Source organism: Botryllus schlosseri, chromosome 11 (assembly GCF_051294905.1).
Source record: "Botryllus schlosseri isolate E-star chromosome 11, Bs_hap1, whole genome shotgun sequence".
In the NCBI taxonomy this organism is placed as follows: domain Eukaryota; kingdom Metazoa; phylum Chordata; class Ascidiacea; order Stolidobranchia; family Styelidae; genus Botryllus; species Botryllus schlosseri.
In genome coordinates, this window is record NC_137246.1 from 24,956,090 (window position 1) to 24,977,368 (window position 21,279).

General features: G+C 40.7%; 1 protein-coding gene across 2 annotated transcripts in view; it reads right to left on the reverse strand.

Annotated features, from left to right (window-relative positions):
* Positions 1–6,721: 6,721 nt before the first annotated feature.
* Positions 6,722–21,279, reverse strand: part of LOC145450392 (uncharacterized) — a 38,808-nt gene continuing 24,250 nt past the window's right edge. Inside the window, exons 16-23 of one of the 2 annotated variants that reach the window (XM_080328915.1) lie at positions 20,561–20,703; positions 20,181–20,359; positions 19,882–20,007; positions 18,114–18,224; positions 17,835–18,056; positions 17,566–17,702; positions 13,053–13,253; positions 6,722–8,222 (exon numbers count right to left, since the gene is read on the reverse strand). In XM_080328915.1, coding sequence (XP_080185041.1) covers positions 8,179–8,222; positions 13,053–13,253; positions 17,566–17,702; positions 17,835–18,056; positions 18,114–18,224; positions 19,882–20,007; positions 20,181–20,359; positions 20,561–20,703 — 1,163 coding nt within the window. In that variant the 3' untranslated portion in view covers positions 6,722–8,178. Of the gene's footprint in view, positions 8,223–11,853; positions 13,254–17,565; positions 17,703–17,834; positions 18,057–18,113; positions 18,225–19,881; positions 20,008–20,180; positions 20,360–20,560; positions 20,704–21,279 lie in introns of those variants that run through there. The other variant, XM_080328914.1, reaches the window with a different exon arrangement.

Here is a 21,279-nt window from a genome sequence, read left to right on the forward strand (position 1 = left end):
CTGAAGGGTAATTTATCGACGAGAATTATAGTTTCGATATTATTTTCCACTGTCGAAGCCCTGAAGCCTTGATTGGCCGTGTCGCAACATCCGAGACAGAGTACAAAGCTACGAAAGTTACTGGAACTAACACATTTCCGAGGTCATGATCATCCCACAACATTGTCACAAAGTGCAATGAAATCGGTATGGTCGAAATATTATCTTTAACGTGATGGATAACCGGCATTTTATTTTCTGTGGTTGCATAACAGGGGCTCATTTGATCCTTGACATATTACATTCTGCTATGACGTCATAATGAGCGATACTCGAATGGAAGCATTTTACGTGATTCAGAATCGAATCACTCAAGTACTCGATTTTGCCCATCCCTAATGAGGAGGATGATGAGACTTGGATACGTGCAGTTTTGCTTAGATACAGCAACTGACAACATACTATTTCCTGTATGCCAATGGTATATTCATATTTTATTGTCCTACCACACAATATAGTGAATTAGATCAGTGGTTCTCAACCGCCGGTCCGCGACGACATTCCTGCCGGTCTGCAAGGTATGTTACAATTTTATATTTCAATTTCAAGATGTAATGTTGAAGGCTTGTCCATTGATAGAATAAATAAAACATCAAATTTTAAAATAATTCAGAATTTCGTGAGGTATCATTAGGGCTAGAAACATGTTCGATATGACTTAAAGTTCAAGACGTGTTATTTGACGAGCGACAAGTACAGAACAGGTACGAGCTGATTCATTGCTAAACAGCGCAGTATGCGCGATCATTCGTTTTCGATTCATTCATTTTGTGTAGGACCGTAACTGGGGCACCAAAAACGGCCCAATTGAAGAGGGGTCAAGCTTGAAAAGTGCCCAAAATTATTTTGCAAATGAACCTAAATCATAGCGTGTTTTTCTGAAACTTTTTCCAACATATTTCAATTTCTTTTCGCGCTTTGTGCGATTTAGTGTCACTACATGTTTTGCTTATTAGGTGCCCTTCTCCGGGATATACGCATGATTTATAGAAATAGGCATTTCGGCGTCAGCCATTACCGCGCCACGACGTACCAACCCTAATGAAGTATAGGCTAACATGGAACTCCGAAAGGTGTGCCAAAATTCGGCAGCGAGAAAACCGATTCAGTCATGAATGATCGATAATATTCGGCATTGCCGCGATTAAGCTACATAAACCCTCTGCTTATATCGAGTAGAATGAATGTGCTCACAAGTCCAGGTGAAAACATTCACCGAACTGTAGGGTCTGGGGGTGAATCCCCCGGAAGTTTGACTTATCTCCCTGTGGGCGACCAACACCAACGTTTTTTGGGGTGGGCTAACGAAGGGCTTTTGCGGCCCGGATTTTCGGAAGGCCGGTATAGTTGCTGCAAGGCGTTTTCCTGCGTCACACATTGTATTCATAGTTGCCAGAGTAGCGTATGCGTCTGATTGAAGTGGGTAATGAGTAGCCTAAGGTAGCACGGCAAGGTGCTTGATTCGACTTGGTGCTTTGGTTCGACTTGGTTCGAGTTGGCGTGGTCGGTTAAACCTAAGGCCTTCGGCGCGAAAGACGGTATATGACTCTCGGCGGTAGCACGTGTATCTGGATAACGCACTTTCACCTCAAATCAGCAAACTGACTACCATAAAATCACCTGGGTGCTATCATGAGGATAATTAATTACGATCAAAGCCCTTTAAATGTCATTCTCTAGCACCATATGATTGCACAAAACGGTTGCATACTTTACATTTTGGCTTCATTTCTATTTTGGAATTGCGCAGGTCCGCCAGACATTTTTTGAAATTTTGCCGGTCCGCGAGGAGAAAAAGGTTGAGAACCACTGAATTAGATGACTGGTATGGTCATATAGTATGCCTGTCCGTGAGGGTGATTTGGGCATTGGTGGTACTTTATTACGTTGTGTGATTTCAAATATTTGCCTCCCACTACTGTGCCTTGGGTGATGGAGACGAAAATGCCTAACAGTTTCGCTGACCCCGCCCCGCAGGCATCGTAAATACGTTTATATTGACTTTTTGGTCGATGGAGATGGTCGTTAGACCTGTAGTGAACATTATGTAATCTGATTAGAACTACAGATTCCATGTGGAGAAAATCAATAACCGGCCTAATGTCCTCGAGATTACCTATAATTTTTTACATTGTGGATCATGTCATTTTGTTGACCGATTAACTTTTTTTTACATAGCTCAGCAGCTGCGGGCGTTCCTTCCATTCATCGTTGGGTTTTGCTGGAAAACGTCTTGCGATTCCATATGCTTTTTCATTTCTCTGGGCACCCTGGAATCGTGGCCAGAACCACTTCGATACTTAGTTATAATTTGGAGTCACTGGATCTTAAAACATTCCCGGTACCGTCAACATATTGAATGTTCGCAATAATGGATTGCCGAGAAACAATCTCTATATCAAGGTAATTGGCATTTGCTAATATCCCCTCAGGGATATCTAGAACTTCTAGATATCCCTGTATCCCCTAATTCAGAGGTCTCAAATTCAAATGTGCTCGCGGGTCAGTTTTCCCGTTTTGGCGACGCCGCGGGCCGCAGCACTTATAGAGGTATTCTATATCTTTCCAAGTAGGCCTTATTTGGCGGGAATGAATTGTCCTATTGAAAGTGAGCCGATCCAGCAGACTGACAGTAAACACACATCGTCAAAATGTGATTTACTCTTGTATCAATTTATACCCGGCACGAAAAGAATCATCACATTTATAACTATTTGAATAGAATTCTTGTTGTACTTGATATATATTAATCATAAGATATATATACCATATGGGCGGACAAATGTATGATGCCATCATAAAATCTATCGGGCTATAATTTTGCAGCTACCATGGAGATTTTGAATGTAGCAGATTGATAGGCTAATAGAGATTGATCCTGACTTGGACAACTAGAAAATTTTCAGCTTTTTCAAATTAGATTAGAATTAGAATTAGAGCTACACAGTTATTTCCAAATGAGATTAGAATTAGAATTAGAGCTACACAGATTTTCCAAATTAGATTAGAATTAAAATTGGAGAAACAAAATTTTTCCAAATTAGATTAGAATTAGATTTAGAGCTATACAGATTTTTCCAAATTAGATTAGAATTAGAATTACTGAATTCGCAAAAACATGGAAATTCAATGAAATTGTTAATGAGAAATAAATACAGCGAAAATTAAGTTCAGTTGCTATGAAATCGCAGTGCGTTCCCATAAGCATGAAAATGGTTAAAGTCTGTACACCAAGCTTGGCTCGTTTTGTAATCACCAGGGTTCACCAAGACGCGGGCCACGTGCTGCCGGCGATCTGATTTGTGATTTTGGAAGAACGGAAAGTAAAACAATTTGGACTGCTGAAATTGGTTTCAGGTCCAACTTATTGTTGTTTTTTCACGATAGACTATTCGCCTATGCCCAACAACACTATCCGGTACTAGCAGAAACGGCTTCGGCGTTGTACTAAAGCATGGTTATTATTTGTCACAATCTCTATGCCATGATATGATCGTACGTACGGTGTACTGTAAGTACTGCGATGGCGGCTTGACAGTTGGCACTAGATTTCCCTGCGCGAGAGGGATATTCTTGTTAACTCGCTGTAAAATACCGCGGACAACGAGGCATTCTCAGTAAAACAATAAATTAGATTAGAATTCGAATTAGAGCACAGGACCATTTCAAAAATTAGATTAGAATTATAATTAGAGTATAGAAACATTTCACAAATTAGATTGGAATTAGAATTAGAGCATAGACACATTTCACAAACTAAATTAGAATTAGATTACGTGCATTTTGCTATAATTTAGCGAAATTAGACAACTAGAATTATCTAGTTGTCCAAGTCTGGATTGATCTGATATCAAAACATTTTAAGGTTGAGCAATTTGTAATTCAAACCCAGGATTCGAGTGTACTTCTGATATGTAGGCTATTAATCTCATGGCCAAATATCTTCAAATACAGGAGCAGGAAAAAATATAAATATAATATAAATATATTAATGAATGTGTCTTAGTGATTGAAATGTCGGAACGCCGAACGGCTTATTGCTTTTACATCGTTGGAGCGTAGCACTACGGTACTAGGTAGCCTACCTTGAAGTGGCATTAATAACATGGTTTAGCGACCAAAGATGTAACGAACAGATTGCCAATGGTTGCCTTACCTACTTGCTTAGTTAGCGAAATACCAAGCTGCGACCTTTCAATCTATTACTATTCCCCTGATACGCGATTAGTTTGTTGCGTACATGGTTCTAACAAATTCACGGCATTCCGAGACCACTCGAGGCATTTTCATTTTGCCATCGAGTTAGCACGAGTCTGAGTAATTCTAAGAAAGGTCGCGCCCAAGTCCAACTCACACCTTGCAGTCACGAGTCGTCTAAGGGCAGAGGTGGTCAAAGTAGCCACCGTCGCTACTCAAGTAGAAGTAGAAGTAACACCGGAATTTCTACTCAAGTAGAAGTAGGACTGGTGGTTCACAAGTAAGTAAGCAGGTATTTTATGCTTATTTTTGCCTACAAAACTGAAAATTGTCAAGTAGATGTAGAAGTAGTCTAAAATCATAACTACTTAAAAAGTAGTGTGAGTAGTCAAAATCTACTTCAAGTACTTCAAAAAGTAGAAGTACTTCGTTACTGACCACCTCTGTCTAAGGGTCAGGTTTTGTCATCATGAATTGGAAATGTGGCGAAATGGTGCATGGTAGCGTTTGCAATAGATGTGATAGTGAAGTTTGATGAATAGTTCCAGGTTTTCGGAGCAATTTAAGAGGGAATTATATATTGTCAAATTATTAAAAATCTAAAATGTCGTCGCGGGCCGCACAAAATGCTCTGGCGGACCGCATGCGGCCCGCGTGTTTGAGACCTCTGCCCTAATTGAAATTTACGTTGAGCTGTCACAACCTTATAAGCCGCTCCATACTCGAATTTTGTAATCCGTGCGTCGGCGTAAGAACGGAAATAGATATCATTCAAAGCCATTGGGCATTGTACGGCCCGAAGGCCCTATGCTGTGGCAGCCCACCCATTAGGGGCGTGTGTAATAGGGTTGTTCAAAAAAAACTTTTTTTTCCAAATCTCACTCGCCTAGTGACTAAATCGTCAGGTTGTCCAAGAAAACGATGCACACCAACTTTGACTCAATTCCAACCAGTAAAGGCCGTGCAATCTTGAATTGAAATTTTTAATTTATTAATAAAAATTTAAAAAAAAATGCTCAAATTTTTCTGTCAACCCCATGAAATTGTTGAGCTGTCTTCAAAGACGATGCAAAACAAATTTGAGTCAATGCCGACTTGTAGAAGCAGAGTTATTCGAGTTTTTCGTTGATATTTCTTGGATTATCCTTGATCCGGGGATTATCAACGAAAAACTCATATAGTTCCGCTTCTACTAGTCGGAATTGACTCAAATTTGTTTTGCATCGTTTTGCAGTGTGTAATGATTGTTAGTTGGTATTGTGGTGGTACTATTATTTCTAGGGTCGCCAAGTGTCCAGCATTGACTACATGAAATGGACACTTGGTGGAGACATGACAATGCATGCTTCCTTCTCGTCTGAACTGGCTGCCGTGAGGACGCAGAAATAAAGCTGTCTAAAAACTATTGTGAATCTCTTTACATCTTCTATATTAGTAGGTCTTCCACAAATGCGACCAGCGACACGATTCTAAGCAACCCGCGAAAAGTTCGTAGGAATTTAGATTATAAAATCTATTTGTTAATGTTGATGCGTGGATAAAAACTAAACTGATCCGGAAATGCGTTTACTTTGACATCTGGTTCATTTATGTACCGTGATTACGTAATCTACGTACGTCGTGTATGTAATCCAGGTTCAGAATAAAGCCACCATAGCAAATCGTACCGCAACAATTAAAGCTACAAGTCACTGTTTGGCAGGTATACGCTTCAAACTGTTACGTCATACGTTTCGAACTCCTAATTCTTGAAATAATGCAACCAGTACACGTGATTAGCTGTCATGCTCATTTTCATGCTTTCAAGCAATGAAAGGTGCGGAGGTAACCCGACATTTCAACAATATTTGCAGCACTATATAGTTGTTTACTGTATGCATGTATATTATAAAGTTAGAACTAGTCTGAAAGACTTGATTGGTAATTTCGATAACAATTTTCATTTCGACTGTCACTGTCGCAATAGATATTACACCTCGCGTATTGTAACTTCAACACAGTAAACTACCAAGCAGTTTTAAAATCGACTCTGTGAATGTTGCAGTTACATGAATATGTAAATAATTTGTTAAACTCAAAAGTAATTTCCTGCGTTTTACTCGAATGTTCATCACGCAATTCCTGTTTGACATAAGCATCAATGTAATTAAGCATGTCTCGGAGCGACGTTACGCCATGCCGGGCCTCCAGCACATATTGTAACTTCATTAAATCTGTTTCTTTCTGATAAAAGAATGGACACTCTGATGCTGGTTAATGAAGCTATAATGAGTAGGCTTTGGCCCATAGATATAGGTGAGGGAACCGGACCTTTGATCCGATGTCGCAATATCCCTAATGATAGTATCGATGTAAAATTGTATTCTAAGATATATTATAATGGGAAAATACTTTTGTTTTGTGTGATTTTGTAGCTGATGTCTTTATATTACTGCCGGCAGTGCGTTGTCACGTTAGTTTTACATGTCACGAGCTCCTTTTTCGATTCCCAAATAATCCCGCATATACATTTTACGTTCCGTCTTCAAGCCAACGTACATCTCTGACATATGTCACATAGAAATTGAGGATAGAATTGGTGCATCAGGGCTGTTTAAAATTAAATGGATAATTTCATCCAAAATATTTAGAATATATTCGCCGTAAAATTTCCGTACATAGAAAATACAACATTATCTGAGAGGTTGGGCAACTGCGACAGTATTGAAAAAGTATCAAATATGGTATGGAACAATGTTGCTATGGTAAATTGTAAGTATGGTATGTAACGTGTGAGACGGGCACGGAGTGTGGAAAATTTCTCATTCCATTCCATACCGTGCACTGGTCGTAACAGGCAAACTACAGTCAATCCCCAATACTAATCTAACAATGGCAAAGATGTGATATAACAACTTGCCTATGGTCATTTCAAAGTTGGGGCCAGGATGTATTTATCTCTCTTATTGACCGCAACATGTGAAAATTAACGGCAAGTGTACGAGTCACATCAGTTGCCCCTGTTTAAGAAAAAGATAACGGGAAGTGTCCATAATGCGCTGAGGAATGTCAAATTGTCTTAATTATCAGTTTTACGCCAGTAACGCTGCTGCGCATGCCATACATGCTCACAACCGAATGCCTGAGGTTCCGTTCTGTGCGGCGTTGTGACGCAAGTAGAGGGTGCTGCTTTGCGATTGTGACACACGATTTTAATCAATGTTCAAAATAAGCAAGAAATCACTAGGCCTAAAACATGATGTTTTGCACAAAGATTCTCCAATCGCAACATCCATTACTATAATAGATATATTTAAACTAAAATAGTTTTCGGGTACCTCTTATCAAGAGTTCTCTGCCCCCTGATGGGATTTAAACTGATTCAAAATTAAAATCAATATGAGAAAGTATAACGACCAATAAGAATAAAAGACCATAAAATTAGCATTGTAACAATGAAAAAAACAATCTGTGAAGTATACTATATCATAATAGCAACATCATACGTAAAAGCGACAGACGACATACCCAAAACAAAAGAATCTAATTGAAAATTTACACAGTTACACAGAAACATTAATTGTAGTCAACTGAACAATTGTGGATTCCAAACCTTTCGAATGAAATGAGCATACACCAAGCGCAATAATGTATATCGATCCGTTTACGTTTGTAAAAATGTTCAGAATGACAAGCTTACAAGAATATTTGTGAACGCAAACAGATCCTCACGCATGATTATGCATTATGCAATCAAGGGCATGAAGGCATAATCAAAACGCAGGCCTGCAAAAAGTAAAACGACAATACCATATGGCTATCAATGCTATCAAATGCGATGTCATATGCGCAGTTTGGTGTGATGGATACTAATATCATATGCAGCAAGCGACGACGAAGCTGCGCGTTGCACATGCATTCCCAACACATAACAACAGTAGAAATTCACGTGATCCATTCCATTCACGAACGACTTCCTGTAGTCTGTGAAGCTGCTGCCTTTGTGCCTATATACAAAGGTAATATAATAAGACAGGACTGTGTCTGAGTAACTGGTTTAATTTCTTGTTCCGTAACAAACTCATAATATCGTACGGAAATTAGATCGGATACGGATAGCACTGGTCCATAACCTTTAGTAACCCGGGGAGCCCTTGCGCTAATCTGCAAGCCTTAGTTGCGTCACAAATACAAATATGTACGATGACCACATTACACAAATTCTATATCTACACGTCTTACTGGTGTACAAAATGAACTGTGAATCGACGAAGTGTCAAATGAAAAAAACCATAATGTATGACTTTCAAGCAAAACGAAAATGAATATTTATTTCAATTCATTGCAATCTCTGCTAGTGCTTTTAACAGACCAGTTTGAAATGTGCCTTAGAAAGTGCCATCGTATAGTCCGGTCGAAAAGCCTATTTGACTGCAGCCAATAATGGCCAAGGCGTGGTTTTCATAAGGAATGATATGTATGGGTTGAGTATGCGGATTGACCACGGCTTTGGAGCCGGAGCCGTGCATTTTCGCCGGAGCCGGAGCTGGAGCGTGTTCTATGAACAGTAGCTCCGGCTCCGATGTATTTCATAAGATGCTATGGTTTAACTGATGGCTGAATTCACATAATTTTACGATAATCGTTCAAAAATTGAAAATTATTGCCTCGTTGGCACCACCGTTCGTATCTAACCAATAACCATGTTTAATTGTTTATACACATGCGCCAAACTTGGGCAGGCTGGATTTGCCGCGCTTACTCCGTAATTACAGTATTATAGGTGCACCCCCAAATTCGTAATCAGCACAACACCGGAGGCCAATCGTGTAGTTGGAAAAATAAAGAAAACCATGCACATCACAAAGCGGGATCAATGCTTATGAGCGTGAAAGCGATATACCCAATTAGTATTGAGACGAATACATAAGCGACGCCATAGATAAGATATAACTTTGAAATCGCTGCACAATGCATACGATATGTTTTAGAGGCGCGCATACCGCACGCCGAGACACATTGTCTCCTTTTTGAATTGGACGATTTTCGAATGTAAATAGGGAAATGCATCGAAGCAGCCCAGATCGCTATAACAGTCCGCATAGCCTACAGTCGCCGCGATGCGAGCTAGTCAATGCGGTGTCCGAACCCGCCCTGGTGTTGAATATAAGATGGCAATGAGTGATTGGATGCGCGCTTTCCAATTTTTAATCATCAATTTTGTGTATTCATTCTTGTCTACTTGATACACTCGTATTCTTGAATTGTCGCGCAATGTTACTTGCGAGCTTGCAGTATAATTGGCAGGGTTGTAACCAAGTCACAAGGCTCCGAGTCACAAGTCAAACTCAATTTTATAGTTTTGACCAGAGGTGGTCAAAGTAGTCAAGAAAGCTACTCAAGTAGAAGTAGAAGTAGCGAAGAAAAAATCTACTCAAGTACAAGTAGAAGTACTTCTTTCATGAGCAACCTAAAACTACTTGAAGTAGAAGTAGAATTGACTGACTTTAAAAGTACTCAAGTAAGTAAGTAGTTATGAATACGATCATAATTCGTTCACATGGATTGTAAAAAGATGCAAATTGGGCCATGCGAAAGGTCATATTGATGCATACCAGCAGGTATCCCATTTTCGATAGCATAAGGATAAGCATTCGTCCACATCATGGGATGAAAATTATAGTATTTATATGGAAATGCGATACTAATCCTCTGTTTACTCAAACAGCACGTTTTAGAAAATATCATGGTATTGCGCACTCCCCCATATTATAAGGCCCGTAGTTTAGTCGAAGAGCAATAAGGAGATGGTGTGTTGGGTACGGTGTAAACACATTGTGCGATTATTAAACGTTAATAAAAAATATGGTGGACCGTAAAAATGCTATATTGTGTAGCTTTATTTCTGGAAATTGAAAGCACACTTGCTTTTATACTTCAACATGTACGTTATCCAGACAAAAAAACTGATATTAGTTAGAAATCAAATATATGGTACTGGGAATTGAAAGTGAAATATAAATTTAAAAAACGGAACATGTATTTTATGTTTTTAGTCCAGAAAGTTCTGAAGGTTGGTATGCTAAAACAGCTCTAAAACTGAAGAAAATTCAGAGTCCACTTTTCCAGATTAGGACACGCCATTGACAGCTAGATTACGATATAAGTAAATGCTAGATTGCGAAACATTAGTTTCAAACATTATGATAAGCCATGCATATATACTGTGATGAAATATTTGATATGGCGAAAGGTGACAATGCGGTGTGAACGGAACCACGCCAACCCGCTACCTAAATTATATTCACCGATACCTCCGTGAAATCTTACTGGATACTCCGCATTCACTGCGCGCGAAGCGCGACCAAAATTCTAGGCTTAACTCAACTTTTATGAATACTAGGGATGGTGTGAACCTCTGAAAGGTTCAGGTTCGTGTGAACGCGAACCTTTTTGAAAGGTTCTGTGTGAACGCGAACGTGAACCTCATGACGTCACGTGACGTCATATTGATAATTCCAGCCCTATATTTGAATGAAGTGATAGCCTATATTAATGTACAAGATACATAGCGACGACTCGGGCCACATAATGGCACAATGCTGAAGTACATATTGACGTTTTAATCGTCGCGGAATGTATCAACTGAGGAAATCAAATGGTATAATAATCCCATAAATCATTATCTTCCGTCGCTTTGCCGACAATATCGACGAGGACTTGCCAGTGAATATATTACGGCTTAACGGTCCAGGCCAGACCGTACAATGTATTCGGCGTCTGAGTATTGATACACGGATATTGAGCAGAGTGTAAAACGGGTTTATATACTTGCTACCGCTATTACCCCACCAACAAGTCATACAACAATAGCCAACACCCCAATCGCACGGTTTTCGATTTCATGATACAGTAAATAGATGAAGACAAGATTGACCACGTAAGCTTGCTAGATTTTTACATCAGAAAACGATATCAATTGAATAAGCATCATTCGCTATCTACATGTAGTGTATTTCGCTATTGATGTTGCGTGATTGCCGGTCAAGCTCACAGCAGAAAGTCACTAAATATTCACAAACAGAAAGCTGGATATTTCGAGCAAACTTTTGTTAGAAAGCAAGTAAAATTTTTGAAATTGTCAAGGTGTTGATTTTTTATGCTGGTAGTGCCATGCATAGAGTGGCCCGCATTTGAAATGCAATAAATTTGAACCAAATAAGTTATAATGAAGTGAAAATTGTAATATATATGAAAAAGGTTCACAGTGCAGAACCTACCAAGGTTCTGTTGTGAACACGAACCTCAAAATTTCCGAGGTTCACACACAGAACGCGAACGTGAACCTCACGTTCACACCATCCCTAATGAATACGATACTCCGTGAAAACAGCCCCGAAATTTCTCAGGCTATCTTCCTGATTGGAGGATTAAACTACTTCTACTTGACAAACTGAAAATAGCGAAAAGTAAGTAAGTAGATCAAAAAATGTTATGAAGTAGAAGTAGAAGTAGTGACATTCAGATCTACTTGAGTAAGTACCAGAACTAGAGGAAAACTACTTGAGTACTTCGAAAAAGTAGAAGTACTTCGTTACTGACCACCTCTGGTTTTGACTCGAGTCAAGTCGAGTCATTTTCAATTCACCACCGAGTCAAGTCCGAGTCCAAGTCATCGAGTAGAGGGTCAAGTCCGAGTCATGGTATTATGACCCGAGTCTGAGTCCAAGTCATTGTGTTGACTCCTCAGTTACCAGTTAAAGTCTTAGTAAACTCACTATTTGGTGATATCGAATGGTTAGCATTTATAATATACTAATTTTCCTCACTTTTAGCAGGTTTTGGTCGCATTTTCAAGTACCAGTACCAATACACGAAATCTCATTAGTTTGGTTACTTTACTATTCTTCGAATTTGTAATGAAATGTCGGTCTTGGCCGTTTGAGTCTCGAGTCATATGACTTGGTTCTAGTCTGTATTTTGAAAAAATGACTCGAGTCAAGTCGAGTCATCAGAAAATCGTGACTCGAGTCAGACTCGTGTTTTTACAACCCTCATAATTGGTTACTGACTTGTACATTGCACGACGCTGAATTAAGTTCTCAAATATTGATGCACCACCAGATTGTCAGTGGCACTTATTTCGAGTTTATTCGATTCGTTTGAAGGGAAACCTTCTATGCTCCACTAAACTTGATCGACGACGGACGGACCGGTAACGAGCGCACCAATATCGAATTTGAAGCCATTGGGTATATTTGGTAAAAAGTGGATTTCTGCCGAGAAGGTCGCAGTTACATCTGAACAAATAGCACCATTTCAAGATTAAATTGGACTGTATGGCTTGATATTAACGAGCGCAGTACGGGTATTAAAACATCATGTCATTGTTTTAATGCTGTATCATGTGTACAATGTACAGTACATGCAATGGCATGGAGTAAATTGAGTTCTCGTGCGGATATGACGTCATTGGCAGACCACACGAAGTAATTATTTCGTTACAGGACTTTGCGTACGCTCACAAAATGATGATGGTTCATTGCGACGGCTACAACCGAACCGGAGTTGCTGGAGCTGGAGCCGGAGCAGTGGTATCAATGAGCTCCGGAGCTCGGGGCCGGAGCTAATTCATCATAGAAGAGAGCTCCGGAGTCGGAGCTGGAGCAGGTAAAAAATTTACGACTGCTACAAAGCCCTGGTCTTGACGTCCACCGCAACACCTGAGACTGATTCAGGAACCCTGGTTAAAAATCACGGGATAGCGTGAAGACTAATCCAATGATCATTGTGAACCAGTACAGCTGATGGTAAACTACTCAGAAAATCTTCAATACCTTCCACAGAAGTAGACATGCACACGGTGCCGATTTCGGTCGCCCGTTCATGGGATGAAACGGCTTGCAGCTTATCAATTTTCCCTCGTATCTTCGACAACTTCTCAGCGATATCCGAGTAAAGAAATGGATTAATCGCTGAATTGATCGGAAGGAGAATGATGGCGCTAAAAGCATAGGCTTCTAGCGAAATTTGAAATCCTGTGAAAGACCGAAGGACTAGGTCAGTTTAAAATTGGTAATGGCTACAACGTGGCGAGAATAACTCATGAAAATGCGATGCAACTTCTCGATCACAAGACTTCATGGCCGATAAACTGCGACTTTGCAACCAGGGCTTTGGAGCCGGAGCCGTGCCTTTTTACCGGAGCTGGAGCCGGAGCCGGAGCTCTACATAAAATTCAGCTGGAGCCGGAGCTGGAGCCAGTTATTTGAGGGGTAGCTCCGGCTCCGACGTATTTCTTAAGATGCTTATATATGCAACAACCATATCTGCTGAGTTCACATAATTCGACAGCAGACCTTCGCGAAATTAAGAATCTTTTCCTCTTTGGCGCTACCTTTTCCGACTATTCATGTTGCTGGGGATTTAACAGCAGAGCAGTCATATGTTCAATGTTCAATTTTCATACATGCTGAGTGCCGAACATCGGTATGCGAAATATTGTGGGTAATCGGCATACCCGCAATTTCATCATCAGCATAACCTTGTTGGTATACCGTTCGAAAATAATGATCACTATGTATTACGTGAAATGAGAGAGAAAGGATAAAAACGTGATTTCGTTGCACATGTCGGTATGACGAGCACGAGCCGAGAAATTCTATCTTATCGTTGCTATGAATCGGATGAGCAAATACTCGTTCTTTCGAGATAGTTCTTCAATCGGGACGCGAAATTGGACAGTGTTATTGAGTATGCAATTATGCATGCTAATTGGAATTCATTACTGCGCATCATCGTCATTCACTCCAGTAAGGATTTTCGAGCGTAAGTAGGGGACGGCAGAAGAGTAGCCCAAAACCCCAGCATGGTATTTTATGTTGGAGACAAATTACTGATTTGATACGCGATTTCCAATTTGTAATCATCTGTTTCGTAAATTCATTCTTGATGTCTGCTTGATACTCCAGTATTCGCGGATTATCGCGCACTGTGACTTGTAAATGTGCAATGTGCCTACTGCATGGTTTAATTTGTTATGGGCATGGCGCAATGTGCATCGCACAGTGTTTAATTCGATTATTCGATTCGTTTCAACGGGAAAATATTATATTCCGATAAACTTGATCGACACCGGATGGACTGGTAACGAGTGCACCAATATCTAACGTCAAACCATTGGCCATTTGGTACGAATCGAATTTTTATTGATCATGTCGTTATATCCGCCCATATTGCTCTTACTACAGTTACAATTGAATAATAATCGCACATTCAAAGATTGAATTGAGCTGTATGGTTTAATGTTAACGAGTACAGTGCCAGTGTTAAAACGCCGCATCAGAATTTGAATGCTGTACAACAGCAATGGCACGGAGTAAAGTGCGTTATAGTGCAACTATGATGTAATCGACAAGTATTCATTATGTCGTCACAAGCCGGCACGGCGGCACCTATGTCTTCATGCATCCGATGTTACTGACCGCTGACAGACTCTAGATTACTATAGATAACTATAACACACGGGTAAATTAGTAGTCTATGTAGACCAGGGGTGGCCAACCTTTTCGGCTAAAGGGCCACATGAAATTGACGAACGAGTGCGCTGCCCACTAGTCGCGCCAGGCGCGTAAAATTTTCAAAGGTAATAATATTATTACTTGGGTATATTGCGGGTCGACTGTATACCGCCCGCTGGGCTCAGTTTGCAAGGGCAGGACTATTCGGCATCTGGAAATATCGATATCGAAGATTTCCGCTAATACATGACAATCATTTTGTGCCTACATTTCATCGTCGACGATTTTTCTGCGAGCGCAAACGCGAAAAGACTTTCTCCCGTAATTGCGAATATAGTTAGACGCGATCGGCTAAATAAGGCGTTTTTCATTTTCCGGTGGGTAGGCTACAAAGAAAGACATCGTGTGAAAGACGCGTGAGGAAAATTTTACTACGTTTTTAGTTTATTGTAATGTACGACGATTTACTAAAAATGTGACTCGACCCTGGATCTGCCAATGCGTCGGAACAGATATTTTAGTCATCAACATCCCAAGTGTCGCGGCCAGACTAATCATATTTTTGGTTGGCCTTGCAAGTTTACAGTCTGAGCAATTCAATTTCGATAATATAACAGGAAATTTCGATAATATAATGGGAAATTAGCTCGCGTGCTACTCAAAACCTTCTCGCTGGCCACATATGGCCCGCAGGCCACGGGTTGCCCGCCCCTGATATAGGCAGACACCTTCGTTAGTTTCCAGAGCCGGAGCCGGAGCTGGATCCGGAGCAGTGGTAATAATGCGGCTCCGGAGCTGGAGCCGGAACTACTGTATGATAGAAGAAAGCTCCGGAGCCGGAGCTGGAGCAATGCAAATTTACGGCTGCTATGAAGCCCTGTTTGCAACGGCACAAGATTTTTGAAGCGGAGCCCAATTTACCTTCACGCCACAACAGGCGGGGTCACCCAGACGTGGGCCACATGATTTGTGATTTTGGAAGAACGCGAAGTAAGGCATTTTAAAATGCTGAAATTTATTTCAGTTTCAAATTTTTGCTGTTGTTTCAAAATATGCTATTCGCCTGTGCCCAACAACACTATTCCGCACCAGCCGAAACGGCTTCGGCGTTGTACTAACCAGGGCTTTGGAGCCGGAGCCGGAGCCCGGAGCCGGAGCCCTGGAGCCGTGCATTTTCACCGGAGCTGGAGCCGGAGCCGGAGCTCTACATAAAATTCAGCTGGAGCCGGAGCTGGAGCTCGTTATTTGAGGAGTAGCTCCGGCTCCGACGTATTTCATAAGATGCTATTATATATGCAACAACCTGCTGATTTCACATAATTTAGCAGCAGGTCTGAATTTTAATGCTGTACACAGCAATGGCATGGAGTAAAGTGCGTTCTAGTGCAACTATGATGTTATCGACAATTGACAAGTATTCATTATGACGTCACAATCTGGCACGGCGGCACCTATGTCTTCGTTGCTACATCGGATGTTACTGACGGCTGACAGACTCTAGATTACTATAGATAACTAACCTATTGGTAGATTGGTAATCTATATAGACCAGGAATGGACAACCTTTTCAGCTAAAGGGGCACATGCAATTGACGAACGAGTGCGCGGTCCACTAGCCGCGCCAAGCGGGTAAAATTTTCAAAGTTTATAAATAAACTAGGTCAATAATATTATTACTTGAGTATATTGCGGATCTATTGTATACTGCCCGCTAGGCTCAGTTTGCAAGGACACGACTATTCGGCGTCTGGCCTCGTCGATATCGAAGGTGTCCGATAACATGCGGCAATCATTTTGAGCCTACATTTCACCGTCGACGACCTTTATGCGTGCGCAAACGCGAAAAGACGTTCTCCCGTAATTGCGAATACAGTTAGACTCAATCAGGTAAATTAGTTTTTTTTTCATTTTCAGTAGGGGGTAGGCTACCAAGCAAGAAATCATGTGACAATTGAACACGCGAAGCGTGAAGAAAAATTTCACTACTATTTTAGTTTATTGTAATGTACGACGATTTACTGAAAATGTGACTGGACCCTGGATCTGCCAATGCGTCGGAACTGATATTTTAGTCATTAACATCCCAAGTGTCGCAGCCAGAATTGCAATTTTTGGTTGGCATTGCAAGTTCACAATCTGAGCAATTCATTTTCGATAATATAATAGGAAATTACCTTGCGGGCCACGCAAAACCCTCTCGCGGGCCACATTTGACCCGCGGGTTGGCCACCCCTGATATAGACGAGCCCATTCGATAATTTCGGAGCCGGAGCTGGAGCCGGAGCAGTGGTAATAATGCGGCTCCGGAGCTGGAGCCGGAGCTAATGTATGATAGAAGAAAGCTCCGGAGCCGGAGCTGGAGCAGTTTAAATTTACGGCTGCTCCAAAGCCCTGGTACTAACGCATGGCTATTATTCGTCACAATAACTACTATGATTGTACGGTGTAAGTAATGCGATGACAGCTTGGCACTGGATTTCCCAGCGCGAAAGGGATATTCTTGTTAACTCACTTAAAAATGCCGCGGACAAAGAGGCATTTTCAGGAAAACAATAAATAAAACAAGAATTAGATCACAGGAACATTTCACAAATTAGATTAAAACTAGGATTAGATCATAGATGCATTTCATAAATTAGATTAGAAATAAATTACTTGCATCTCGCTCTAATTTAGTAAAATTAGACAACTAGAATTATCTAGTTAACCAAGTCTGGCCCGAGGCCGCAGACTCTTGCCATACAGCTTGGTATCTCAAGATATCACGCATATCACCGTTTACATCGTTACAGGTATTTGCTATTATTAACTGATTATTACAATACTCAACCCAAGAGTTTAATGAAAGCAATGATGCAGATTGGGATCCAGCAGAAGAAGTCAGTCAGCACGATTTTCGTTATTTTCCTTTGCATGATCACGGCCTGGTCATTAGAGGCGGTGGCACCACGTCGCGACATCGTCTTCCTAGGAAATGAAGGGCAGAAAAGAAATAGTATAGCACCTCTTTAGTGATACCTACCACTTGTGGGTTTAAGCAAATCAAGGTTAAGTACATAAGACCATAGAGTGTTGGGATATCCTTCAGATCATACATACCAGTACACATAACGGTAACTGATCAGAATTGCCAAAAAGGCAGTGAGGTTCACAAGTATGAGGAAAAGGGAGTATCCCCACGATATGTCTTGTTCCATGTCCGGGAATATCCGTGGGAGACAGACGCTGTGTGCACTGTAATATCCAAAGTATCTCTCCGGTACGTAAGTGCTGTTCAGATCCCATATTGCTGCCAATATGTTACTCCACGAAAAGTCACCACTATAAAAAGGGACCTTTACAAGAACGTCCTGATGGCAATATAATAATGTTACGTACTTGGCCACAGCGTTGAATTTACCAGTACCTGAAGATCTTTTTGCTAGTTCCCGCACGAAATCAATGGCTTCTTTTTTGCAAATTAGACCAAAAAATTCGTTTTGACGGTACCTTATAAGAGGGATCGAAAATATAAATGTAAACAATCTAGATTGTGCAAATTCGATCCCCTGTGATATGGCCATATAAGTACTGGCTTATTAGGGTCTTTTTATCCGCTATGACTACAAGAGTAGATCGTACTTCGCGGCACCGACTAACCGTTGTCGACTAGGGCGCATATCTTGGTGAGTGAGTGATCAGGGGAATTCTGGAAGTTTCATTCAATTCCATGGCATTATTTAATACACAGGCGTGCGGTGAGGTTCATGGCTGGTGAGGCACTGACCCTCATAACACACACACACACACACGCAAAGCACCTGATACAGATACACAGAGATGTAAATAACAACAGCAGCAAGAGAAAGCGGGTATGGGCGAGACCATTTTCTCCGCACCCCGTTGGCCGTTGCACTTAAACAATACAATTGAGTGGTTCTCAACCACGGTTCCGTGAAGCATTTTCAGGGGGTCCGCGAAACCGATCAATTTGAAAAATGATATATTATCTAATTTGTAATTTTCTAAATTAGGGAAATAACGAAGCGGGTTTGCTTCATAACTGCTAACACTTCAGGACTCACATCAAGAAGATGGTCGCATTTTAACTGCAAACTCAAATGGAATAACTCATTTTAATTGATTAGGATTGACGTGATATGTTCAATGAGATATCTGATTCTCAATTTTAATGCCATATATGTTGCGATAATACCCAAATGTGTTCTCGGAAGCTTTACGCGTAATTAGTACATTCTCCACCACCCATAACATATCTTTGTGGAAATGGGTTTTCGGCGATCGCTAATATCAAATCAATAGCGCGGGTTTTCAAGGTACGAACACGTATTTTACGAAATGCAGCTGCTGAATGCGCTTCGAAATAAGGAAAGTCCACCAGACTTCTACATATTGTATGATGTTATTTTCAAGAAAATCATTTTGTTGCTGTTTATTACTAGCCTACAGTTAATATTTGCACAAGACAGATGACGGATGAACAATAATTGAGCCAAACTTGAATTGAAACTTGTGGAGGTCCGTGGGGGTCCCTGATGGTTCGAATGGGGCCCGCGAAGTCAAAAATGTTGAGAGACACTGCAATACATATTTCAATTTTTTCCGTGATTGAAATAAACAGTTATTTAATACAGATTTCTGAACGAAAATGATGAAAGGCAAAACGAAAAAATATTTTGTTTAAGGTTCCTATTTTGGTTTTATATTTCTTTGCTGTAGTCAAATCCTTTTTTTTATAAAGATTGAAATAGATACTGTATCAGCAAAACTACATGTGTCACTCACCGGGGCCTACGACCCGACCGTGCCTCACCTCTCTTTTCGCGCTGTATTTGTGAACGATAAATATCAAAATTGGTGATGTTGGATGAAAAAATGTTCAAATTTATCTATTCATGAACATCGACGGTAAATATCAATAATAAATCATTGAAGGTTTTCACAATTTTCCTTTACTCATTCTGGCGACTGGTGAGGCACTGCCTCACTTGCCTCGCCTGACCGCACGTTATTGATTTGACACCAGCACAGCACGATTAGGGTGCTGAAATACTCGAAATATGATCACTCACAGAAAATATCGATATTCCAACCACAGCCATGAGGCTATCTCAATACGCGTATAAGTAGGCTCATATATACCTACCAAACGCAAGAAATGAAGTAATCACTCAGGGCATCAATGCTTGGGATAACGGCAATGGCGATTGCGAGGATCCACGAACCAAATATTGCTACGTAGACCATGTCATGGCCATATTTTTTATACGGGCTGTGAACGAAAGCAGCATATATAAGAAGAAGCACCAAGTGGACCAATTATTCGGATTATATGCTACCACATGGCGATTGAAAGAGTATGGTGTGTAGATAAAATGACTCAAGTTGGCGTGCCCAAGCAATAGCTAGTGACAGTCTTATTACCAAATACTAATCAGTGATTACTTCCGAACGACGAACACTCTGTATCCCGTCATCGTCAGCAAAGTGAATACAGATACTTCAGTTCCAATTACAGCCATGGTCCCCAGACCTGCACAAACTGAGCTCGTCCGCCATTCTTGATCTACGACACAGTAGTTGCTTGTCGAGATATCCATGATAGCAAGCCATGCCAAATAGATCTGTAAGTATGTTGAGTGTCAAAAAGATTCCCGCTTCAAGGTAAAATATTTCTTTAGTCTGTTCGGGATTCGCGGGACAATGGCGCCCGCGACCAAAGTTCTAAACAATAAAACTAAACCGTATCAAATTGATGTTTCAGTGACGGAGGAGCCAAGTCAAATAAAGACGCTTGATCCATACGACTCAGATAATCCACATACCCCAACCAAGACATCGGCGACTGCCAGGTTGAGCACAAGTATCTTGTTGTATTTCCAAACTGCGCTCTCCTTTTTAGTTTGGTTGTTAAGCGAGGTTATTGTTTCCCGAATAGCAAACACATTTCCGACAATCGCGACGAGTCCTGCACAATGCAAATAAGAATCTGCCGTACTATACGCTAATGGTAAACAACGTGTAAAAGTTTGCGTTCATGATCAAATTCTTAAACAATATAGCGTGGTATAATCTCGAGATCCATTGGTACCGGCATTGGGTTTATGGGTACTGATCAATGTTTCAAGTGCCGAGATGGATGCATCACGGGGATTTTCAATGGTAGCATAATCACATAGTCGCGGTCTCGATATGTATGATGCGAAGAACGGATATTCCCGGTCAGACTTGATCTGACGCGCCGCGAATAAGTAAGTATAGGACAACCCACTATTCGTCTTACCGCGGTTTCATTGTCATACACATACGTGCATGTATACAGGCTTACATACATACATATAGATTCATATTATATATTATTATATCATTAAAACTAATTTAGGTTTAGGCCTCTACAGTGGCATCGGAACCAAAATACCGATATGATTTCATATCAGCGTAATTAAGAATGTGGTTTAAGGTTACTCTGAGACTGATTGGACATAGCGATAATAAAACAAAAAAAGAAAACTATCAATAGGAAAGCGCCGTCACGGCAGGTCGT